The sequence below is a fragment of the Syzygium oleosum genome, unplaced genomic scaffold, assembly GCF_021117445.2.
Source record: "Syzygium oleosum isolate NSW1041296 unplaced genomic scaffold, Sole_v2.1 Sole_v2.20, whole genome shotgun sequence".
NCBI lineage: Eukaryota > Viridiplantae > Streptophyta > Magnoliopsida > Myrtales > Myrtaceae > Syzygium > Syzygium oleosum.
Window position 1 is genome coordinate 2,381,033 of NW_026607504.1, and position 11,042 is coordinate 2,392,074.

Here is an 11,042-nt window from a genome sequence, read left to right on the forward strand (position 1 = left end):
TGTGCTTTGGAAGCGCTCATATTATTATTTCTTAATGATCCCTGAAAAGAGTGATTCATTGGATATCTATTCCTTGCATCAAGTACGCGCAATTTATATCGAATTGGATTCTAACAAAAGTCAAAAGAAGAGAGAATTTAAACTCTATCTCATATAAATACACAATTATACATGTTTTATATTCACGAGCACCATCAATATATTGCGGAAGCAAGCAATTGAACAATAAAATAGATAGAACAAGAAAATAAATTGGACATCAGATTTACGTAGTTCAGTCGTAGTGATCTACGTCCACGGGGAGAGCAGCAACGAATTCCACTACAGATCAAATGATATAACGGAAATTACAACTACACTCAAGTCACTCAAACCCTCTCAGTATTTTCCAACTCCCAATTACACCCAATAACTCACGCAGTATTTGACCCACAGTTTTTCACAAAATAATTACAAATCTTACTCACAAGATTTCACAGCTTTAACACTAGTCAGCTCGGATGTAATTTCACGAAATAAAAACTTCATCGCGCGAAGACCCACACTGCCACATTTCATCAAACAGTTACTGTGCAACAAGCACTCACATAAGTGGCGCTTCAAGACTTCCACAAGGTCTGCACCAACGAACACTGCGACAATCTGACCAAAGAGAACATATAATATATATAATATGAAGCCAAATTTGACCGAGTCATGGTCAAATACAAACTCACGCATTGGACTTTCTTGTTTTCGGTGGCCAACTCAGGAAAGTGGATTGGTCAACAAAGCCCAACTTGAACTATCCTTTTCTTGACCGTAATTTCAAGAACAATCAGGAAAGTGGATTCCGTAGACAATCTTGTACCCAATGAAAATTCAAGTAAGACTTCCATTCTTGATCGTGATTCCAACACGGATGCAATTCCCACATTATGTATTGTTCGGTTTCGAACGTCCGTAAAATATTCAATTTGGAATATTCAAACCTCCACAAATAACAATTAATCTCGCGTCGAGTTTCGTCTATTGAGCTCAAACTCGAGACATATTTTAACAATCTCCACATTGGCTCAATGTTTGAACCAAGTCGCAATCGCTTCGCTAAAAATCGAAATTTCGCTGTTACTCTCCCAAAGCTCCCGATGGGCTTAACCGCCACAAATATCTTCCAAGTCCAAGCCACACTTAAACTTCGCTATAATCGTGGACCTTATCAGAATACCAACTTCGTCTGCACATTTAACTACTCCACAAGGATTTTCCGACATAACTTTCTCAACCACCACAGATAAAATAAAACCATCGTTGCATACATATATGTCAAGAGATCAAATAGGTACCTTGTCAATATCAGCAGTTACAGCAAGTATTGGCTCTATGGGCTTCACCTCTCTATAAGCACCATCTGTGTCGACTACTTCGCTAGTAACCGCTACCTCAGGTCAAACTAAACACTATCTAGATCTGTGTAAATACTATCACTAACACTCCTATCTAGAAATACTGGAGACCCGTTAAATGTAACTTATCTATTGATAATATGTGAATTTAATTCCGGGTACCACAACTAATAACCCCAATGATATATATACATTTTGAGACTATCCCAGAAAGAAAAAAGACAATCCCTCATTTTAAATTTTCTCAATCTAACCCCTCAACATTTCAAAAATTTGCTATTTACCCAACGGTGTTAACTCCAACATTTTTTCTCGTCTGAACTCCAAGAACGTGCCGTGAGTTAATGCTGATTATCCCATCCATGGATAACAACCTTCGAATCACCTCCCCACAAACTCTACATGGAATTGCATGAACTGATATTGTGAATGGAGAAAGAAGCGAATAAGGATGAAAGGATATCGTTGTTAGACAGCGAGTTTGAAAGATTCAATGACAGAAAAGAAAAGGGAAATGGTGATCCCGAATTCAAGAAGAAAAAAACAGTACAAATTTGCGACACAAGTTAAATCTTCTGCCCAAAAAGAAGATTGCCTTTCTCGATTGGAAAAGTTCTGCTACCTTGGCGCAGGGGCACTGTCAAAATGGAGCTCCAAGGAGGTCATTTCAAAGGCACCACTTGATTCGCTCACTCTACTCTCCATTCTCCGACTTCTTCCAGATGCCAATTGCAATTCCAAAGACTCCTTCAACTCCGCCAATACATGATCTATGTCCAGCCTCTGAACCGCCATCGGTCGTGTGCAAGACACTGCAATCTCCACAACTTTCGAAGCCGAGTTGATGTTGAATTCTCCTTGTAACCTTGGGTCCATAATCCTATGTATATCGCCACTTTCAATGATAGGAGTCAACCATTGAACTATGTGCACGCAGTCGCTGCCATCCCGGCTTCTCATTATTGGAGGTTGGCCTGTGATTAACTCAAAGAGTACGATTCCGAAACTGTAAACATCACTCTTCTTGTTTAAGTTTCCTGAAGATTGAAACCTGGAAAGAGTAAAAAAAAACAAATAACGAATCTTTAAATCAAAGATGAAATCCTAGGCTACGTCAATACTTATATGCAAATTTAGATCCTGAACTGAACCAGAGCAGTAATATTGAGTATTAGCCATTACTCGGGGTCGAGGTAGCCAGGAGTGCCCGCAGGAAAAGTTGACACATAAGAGTCATTTTCAGCTGCAAAAGCTCTTGACAGGCCAAAATCAGCTATTTTGGCTCGGAAGTTCTCGTTCAACAAGATGTTCGTAGTCTTCAAGTCTCTGTGGATGATGGGCGGCTTGCAACCATTATGCAAATAATCCAAACCTAACATCCTCGCAAAAACCATGTCAACAATGCCAAAGCTGTGTTGTAAAACAACCTACAACTGTGGATATCTCATTCATTTACCTTGTGCTGCATCCACAGCTATTTGTAGTCTATCACTCCATGTTAAGACCTTCAGATGGTCCTCTGTTGGATGCGTCTTAACTTTACATATGAGCAAGAAAAGTTTTACAGGATTATTTTAGAGGAGAAATAATATAAAAGAACATAAAATACACACCTGATAAATGTTGCTTCAAATTTCCATAAGCCATGTATTCGTATATTAATGCCATGTGCTTCGAATCATCGCAATATCCAAACAGAGAAACCAAGTTTCCGTGGTGAACAATCCTTAAGAGTTGCACCTGCAGTATCAATAGCGTGCATTATTATAATGTATACTGGCAATAGTCCGAAGAAGAAGTTTCTGAACGAACATCTGCATAATTGTCAGCATAAGTTGATTACAAAAGGCGGAGTGATTGCACCATCCTATCTAACCTCAACTTGAAATTCCTTGAAACCTTGCTTTGATGAATCAGAGAGCATCTTCACCGCAACTACAGTGCCGTTATCAAGTGTACCATGATATACCTTTCCAAATCCACCTTCACCAATCACACGTCCAAAGTTCCCAGTGATTCTTGAGACCTCTCCATACTTGAAAGGTCGATTCTTAAATTTTAGCATCCTTTCACTATATTCTGTACCAAAAAGGTTCCATGAGTATTGCGACTACCATTGGATAGTAGACTTTTAAGGCAAATAACTCCAATTGTGTCCTCAACAATTATAAGACACAGGAAGGGTTTTTTTCCTCATCCCGTTTCAAGAGGACAAAAATCAAAAGATCTGGGCAGGGATTCTGTGTCACCTGCCTTCAATATGCTAACAAATAGACAATTTTTCTTTGCTCAATACATATAGATAAGCTTCAGATTGCACAATCAAACTTTTTTTTAGGGAGCATATATTAGAATATTAAGGACAGAGTTGTACTCTCAAGCTGTTATAAGTCCTTCCCATGCATAGCACGGTTACTTTTGAAAAATAAAATATCAGAAATTTTATCATCGATATGTTAAGCAATGCACATTCTCTTTGTGATGCTGATGCGACCATGCTATGGTGATCCCTGTCTCTCTCTTATCTCCATTTTCTTGCGATCACTATGTAATTCAGATTACTAGCATTGGGAAATTTTAATTAAAGCTTACTTTCCTTTATTACGGGACCAGTGTCAACTATTCTAAAAGCTTAAGTTTGTAAAAGCTTAAACTGTTAGATGAAGACGTCGTTTAATATTTAATTACTCTAACAAGGTATAACTGTACCAAGGAAAAGCAAAGTCAAGATTGTCCTCAAATGTAATGTAGATTGCGTGAACAGGACAAGTAAGAAAACTTACCTGCTGTTTGTTTCCGTTTAATTAACCAAATAATAGCCAAAGCACCAAAGAGAACTGCAAAGAAGCCTGAAACTGATGTGACAACTGGAACGAAGATGTTATTTTGTTTCTTCTTCTCCGGGCAAGGATCAGCTAGGCAAAGATCCGGGTTTCCTGTCAAGCTGCCACAAAGAATGAAGGAGCTGAACTTAAATTCCTATCTACAAATGCCCAGATTGATTTCCCCTATGCTGATCACAAGTCGGCCTTCTTATTTTCCTTTAATCACAATAAACAAAACATGTTGGTGGTCTTTCGACCCTATAAATGTTGTATACGACTCAACGAGAAAGAGAGAGAGAGAGAGAGAGAGAGAGAGAGAGAGAGAGAGAGAGAGAGAGAGCACCTCATTCTTAAAGTATTTTCCACAATCCTTTTTTTAAGAGCTTCAGGAACTGATCCAATCAGGTTGTTTCCACTTAAATTTCTGCATATATAGCTATGATTAGAGATTTGTCCACTTCAAATCCTTTGCTGCTTCACTTAGACAAATTAACTTACAGCAATCTAAGATTTGGTAATTCTGCTAGAGTTTCTGGTATTGCTCCTGTAAGCTGATTGTTGGAGAAATCTCTGGAAAAGAGCAAGTTTAGAGCACCTAATGACGAGTTAACCAGCTCCACAGACAAAAGCAGGATGTCTCCTAAACCACAACCTTAATCATTTAATCATGAGTTGACTCCCAGGGGGTGCTTAATCATGAGTGACGGGCATAGACAACTAATTCAACCATGGTGATACTTACAAGTCTTCCATCATTGATAGCTGTGAAAGTGATGAGACTATTTCTCCCGTCAAATTGCTAGAGCTCAGTTTCCTGAACATCATAGATCAAAAGAGAGGAACCTGTCATTGCAATCTTCATGAAGGCAGCAGTTTTTGGTGCTATAAAGAAAAGTTCGTGCAATCAATTCTTCAGAATTCAAACATTATAGGTCCTGGTATAGAGACCATTCATAATCGTCAGTTTCATTGCTTGCATGGGTCTCACTAACTCTTGTTGGCCCTAGAGTACATAAAATTTATTTTTGGAGGACCGAAGACTTGCTCATAGACAATGCATTTTGGAACACTTATGTCAAAAATTGGAAAAGTAGGCTATTGGTGAAAAAATTTGAACAAGCATGATAAATATACATCGGAGAAGAAGGGAGCATTTACTGTCAATCGATGAGTATATAACTTGTCATGACTTACCCCATCCTTATGGAACAACCACCAAAAAATATACTCAAGATGGTGACATTTTGGTGTGGCTGTCAACCTAAAGGTCAGTTTGTGAGTTCTCTCCAATAGTATGAGGCTTAGGGTGTCAAAAACTCCCTCTTTTAAAACATTCAAGTTCCCATCATGCCCCCATAGCTTAGCAGCACTCTCACCCCTCTCGACGTATGAATTGGTCCATTTCTGCCCCCCTTGGCAATCTTAGAAACCTTACGAGTGCCCTAGCAATTACTCTCTGCCCTCTTCAAGCCAAGCTGCAATATATAAAATTATATCCCAAAACCAGTACTCAAGACGAGTACTCTATTACCCTTTTGTGATAGGCCAAAAGTAAGCACCGGAGGGGGTCATATTCTGATAATGATTGGTTTTATTTCCTAGTCAAATCCATGTGGTGGAAGCCCAAAATGGCTTCTCAAGATCGTAACTTTTTGGGGCCGGTATCAAATTTTGACTCACTTCATGTGTTCTGTCCCACTTCATGGGAGACTTTGGGGGTGGGGTAACGTAATTACAATCGGGAAAATCTGACTCTAAGAACTTGACATAAGCATTACAAAGTTTCTCGATCTACCTGAGAATTCACACCGGAAGGTTGCCTTCATCCTACATGTTCTTTCTCATTGATGCATAAAACTTCCGGTTTTCATGACGAATGAGAATTATTCTCAAGTTTCACATAGAAAACCACGATTATCAAAGAAATAGTGCCAGTGGACTCACAATGATATAATCCTTGGAGGATTTCCATAGCTACAATTTAAACCATCCCATGTGTAGTTGCTTGGTACGCACGGATCACCTTGCCAGCTTTCTCTCTTAATGCGATACATTACTTTGATGTCATTGATAGCTTTCACTGTGGTTTATATAACAAAAAAGATCTATTACTTAAAGAAAAGAATAGAGATGTAAAACGTGGTTGCAATCATATATGAATTATACAGATCTTCAGCTCTTAAAAGACTTGTAACATTTCAGTGGCTTCAGCTTAAAGAGACATTCCAGCAATTACCAAGCAAAAAGTAGCCAGAGCAGGGAATTAAGCATATAGCAGAGTAATACCTTAGCCACATCTGTTGATCCCAACAAAGCAACTATTGCTCAGAGTTCATGAATAACATAAGACCCACCGTGGAGACTAGTATATTTAGCATAGGATTCCCTAAATCTTATTTATTGGCAATGGAACATCTGTCTAATTATTACTGATGTCAATTGTAGCACAACTGTACAAAGTGTATGTGGACAATAAAATATGTAGAAGAATGAAGGCATACCATCATCTTGTGCTGTGGGTACATTTGGAAGATCAGCAACGGTATAGAACTCCACAGCATTGAGGATCGGTGGATTTCCAGACTTATTCGTTGATTCAATTGAGATGGTGATGAGCGACCCGCTAACAGGAGTGGAAACTACAACCACTGGTTTTAAGTATTCAAGGCTCACCGTCATTGTGAATTGATTATCATTCATGGAAATTGTGAACTCCTTCTGCAGGCCATCCGTCAGTCTCTCAATCTCTGTGAAATAAAAGTACACAATCCATTTCTTTGTGGAGATCGAAGGTGTCCAATGTAAATAAATGGGAGAACTGGCATTCATTGATCTTTGAGCGGTCCTAAGAACTTCCCCAGGAACCTTGTACTTATACGCATCATTATCGTCAGATAAATCAATGGCAGATGTGGTGTTCAGTATGAAATAAGAAGTATAGTTTCGAGCGCGCCAGATCCGATCGTAAACATCGACAGGGTGCCTGTGTGCAGCATTTCAACAATAGTTTGAGAGCAAACAATTAAGCAATTGACTGAGCAACTAGCAAATGCCAATTCATATAGATATGCAAAAGGAATGTTGAACCTACTATATTCAACCCATTACTAGCTACTATATATAACAGAAGTCAATTGCCACGGACTTGGAACACGTTGTCTATACACACGATACATCAGTTTCATATAGTTCAATTTATGTAATTTAACAAATATTTTATCGGTTTGAAGCATTTTCTAGATGGAATCTTTTGTTTTGTTGTGTTTTTTTATTTTCAAGTTAAAAAGGTTTGGACGGAGTTGGGACCTACCTTATCTAGTGTTGGAATGTTTCCTAGAAGGAATATAAGAACATCAGATTAGCAATAAATATTAATCAAGTATTTTATGTCAAATGAGTATTACCACCAAACTTCAAAGATTGTTAAAAGTATCCCCTAAACATTAGTTAAGACCACTAAAATTAGTAAAAACATATACCGACATGCTTTAAAAATTGAAAAACAACATACTTCAAGAAAGTAGAATAGTTTGAATAGAAATAGTTATATTTTCAAAGTATCATAAACAACTTTTAACAAGTGTTCTGGAAACATTCTTTAATACACACATCGAGTTCTATCTTCACAAGTAGACATCGAGTTCTATTATACTAGATGTAATCCACGCTTTCCACGGTTTGTTGTTTATTTTTATAATAAAAAGTTATATAGACATTCAAGCATAAAAAGGTATTGGATTAATGTATAAATAATACGAGATTCTAATGTTCACATAACATTAATCATCTTGAGTAACTTATATAAGGAAATAGTCAAATGATGTTTTGACCTACTATATTTCATTTGTTCTTACTGTGTCTAAAGTACACGTAAATTATGTATTTCAATTCAGTAAGCGTATATGTATACATAATATAAAATATTATGTTCACTTTAAGGTAGGAAACTTCTTCGATACAAAAGAGGTACAATTAAAAAGAAATAATGAAGAGAGAGGACCAAAGAGGCAAGAGGGATAAATAGGTAGTAAAATGAGTGGAGGGTGCACGAAAAGCATTCATTCTAAGAAAAATGATCAATTACTTACAAATTAAAATTTTTATTATGTCTCAGCACACTTAATTTATGTATTTTAATTTAGTAAACATACTTGCATAGTAATAGAATATTATGTGAACATTAAGCTAGGAAACTTCTTTAAAACAAAAAAAGTATAATTAGAATAAAGAAATAACAAAAAGAGAAGAAGGGAGAGGGACAAGAGCAATAAATAGGTAGCAAAATGAGTGGAGAGTGTAAGAAAATTACTCTTTTCAATAAGAATGATCAATCCCTTACAAATTGGAATCTTATGCATCAACCTTAAGGGAACTCTTAGAAAGACACTGTTATCATATATTTACTAGCAAAAATGAACACTTATTGTGTGTATGCGAAATTGACATTTATAATATTGTGTAAAATCATCTTATTATAAAATATTTGAATTCTTAATAACTAATAGAAAGAAATTATTGACACCATTTAAAGAAATTATATGGAAAGAGGAAAAAGTTTCAACATTTGAACATTTTTATAAGATTGTTTACAAGATAGAAAACATTTAAATTTTAAATTCAAAATATGCGGGAGATAAAATAAAATTTTAAATTTATAGATCTATCTATAGAAAATACTTAATAAAATTTTGATGAAGAAAAAAGGGTTGTGATCCATTTAAATTATGTGATCTTGAAAGAAGCTAAACATTACAAAAATAAGTAGCTGGCAACCCATGTTATGGAAAAAAGTTCTTTTCAATTAAGAGATAATACATGTACAAATTACCCTAACTTACTTTATTAGATTAGTAAGTGACTAAATAATAAAAAATTAGAATCAAGCATGCCCAGTAGTACATATGTACGGAATATAATTACAATTGTTGACATGACAATCTACCAATAATAAGTGTATTTCGTCATATTACAGAAATTAAAATTTTATAATGCTTTAGTAAAGTTCGGAAATAAAATTTTATCTATCAATGTTGCCTTAATAATTGTTCCCCAACCACATCATCTGATGGTGAGTTTTATTTTTTTTTTAAAAACTATATGCAACTCAAAATCACTACATGACCTTACATTTATTTGATATCAATAAATTTTGTGAAAAAAAATGGACCATATTTTATAACACTAAGGTCATTTACAAATTGCAATGTTATTGTCAATTCTAATTTCAAATTTTTACTATAGTAAATGATTCGTATTAGCTTAATGAAATTTTATTTTTATAGCGAGGTTAAAAATAATCACCAACATACTAATATTTTCGCAACAACATTTTTTTTTCTTAAATTAATCAATGAGTTCTCTTGTTATGATGGATTAACTTAGGTTTTATGTGTGTCTGTGTGTGTGTGTGAAATTCTAAGTGTGATTTGGATTATATTTCAATATTTCAAATAATTGCACTCTATTTTTTTCCTGGACCTAATGGCTATTCTGTTTCTCTTTTCATTTTGTAAATCATTTATTGATTTTTTTTAATACTCTTAGACATCTGTGTGTTTTTTTTTGTTTTGTCTTGTGTACATGTTATTTATCCCAATTTAGTGGCCTTTTTGGTCTTTCTCACACTTACGTCTTGTTACCAATTTGGTTGGCCTTATTTTATTGGTTAAATTTGATACTCGTGCCTTCAATAGTTTGCAAAATGATAAAATCGCTAAAAAAAACGAATCTTTCTATACACTATGATTACCATACATTTGTATTTCAAAAATCAATTGATTACCTGATATCAGACTTCAAGCTTAATCCGATGTCGTTCCGCCATTTGAGTTGCAAGAATCTAGATCCCAATCGATAGATGTCATCACCAAGAGTTCTTAGTTCCAATGCTGAAATGAAGGGCACTCCCTTGCCAGTGTTCACAAGACATACTTGTATATCATTTGCCTGGGACACATACATGATTTCCTCGGAGAAATAAGCCGAAGAGCTCACCATGGCCCAATAATTAACATCAATATATAGGTCGAATGAAGGACTCTGATTCTTCCCATCATAGTTCCCATACCAAAATGATGCCCTAATCAGATAAGTGTTGTTCTTGCCTTGATCTGGCCTTAAAGTATAACAGTTCCTCGTTCCGTTGGGAAAACTCCTTAAATTCCTCATATACTGGTACTTATATTCATATATGACTTCCGTGGATACTTGCATGTTCTTCCCGGAGTCTATGAACCCTTCATCCGATGTGTACGTTACGTGGACAAAATTGTCAGGGTATTCATTAGGTGCCCCACAATCGATGTTGATAAAACCTAGCAAGTTTGGAGAAAAAATCAAAAAACTCAATGAAATGGAATGATAGTGTCTTCGTCGGACTATTGGAATGAGTAAATTTGATCATTCACCTTACGCGAGATCAAACAAGGATGAATGTAAATGATAGACCATTTTGTTTCGTTAGGAGGTCACAACTAATGGATGGCTATATACAATAAAATGGCCAATATTTCTTGACGTCATGGATGGGGACAGCAAACATTGTACGAAGCTTAAACCGCAAGACAGCAAATTATCATGCTGTGTTTGGGAGAAAGGGGAGAAGAAGTTTGCGGGAGAGAGAGAGAGAGATACCTGGATTTTGTTGGGCTTGAACCACAAGGACTAGTACTGAAGCAATGCAAGCAAAAGAGAAAGCTGTAATGGATCTTGCCATTGTGGTCGAAGAGTAGAGATTGTGGAAGAGAGCAGGGTGACGAAGATATGCATGCCCGCCTTATATTAATATCTCATGAGCTCTCGATACAATGATTTGACATCATCTTAATGGCTA

At 36.1% G+C, this 11,042-nt stretch overlaps 1 protein-coding gene across 1 annotated transcript; it reads right to left on the reverse strand.

Annotated features, from left to right (window-relative positions):
* Positions 1-1,860: 1,860 nt before the first annotated feature.
* On the reverse strand, positions 1,861-10,378 carry LOC115684021 (putative leucine-rich repeat receptor-like serine/threonine-protein kinase At2g19230). The gene is made up of 12 exons (XM_030608701.2): positions 9,993-10,378; positions 6,712-7,193; positions 6,155-6,290; positions 4,953-5,024; positions 4,709-4,780; positions 4,554-4,634; positions 4,169-4,329; positions 3,262-3,464; positions 2,999-3,125; positions 2,842-2,922; positions 2,568-2,757; positions 1,861-2,436 (listed from the first exon to the last, which is right to left on the reverse strand). Exons 1-12 carry the CDS (start codon positions 10,376-10,378, stop codon positions 2,004-2,006), a joined length of 2,424 nt encoding a protein of 807 aa, XP_030464561.2. The 3' UTR covers positions 1,861-2,003.
* Positions 10,379-11,042: the final 664 nt, after the last annotated feature.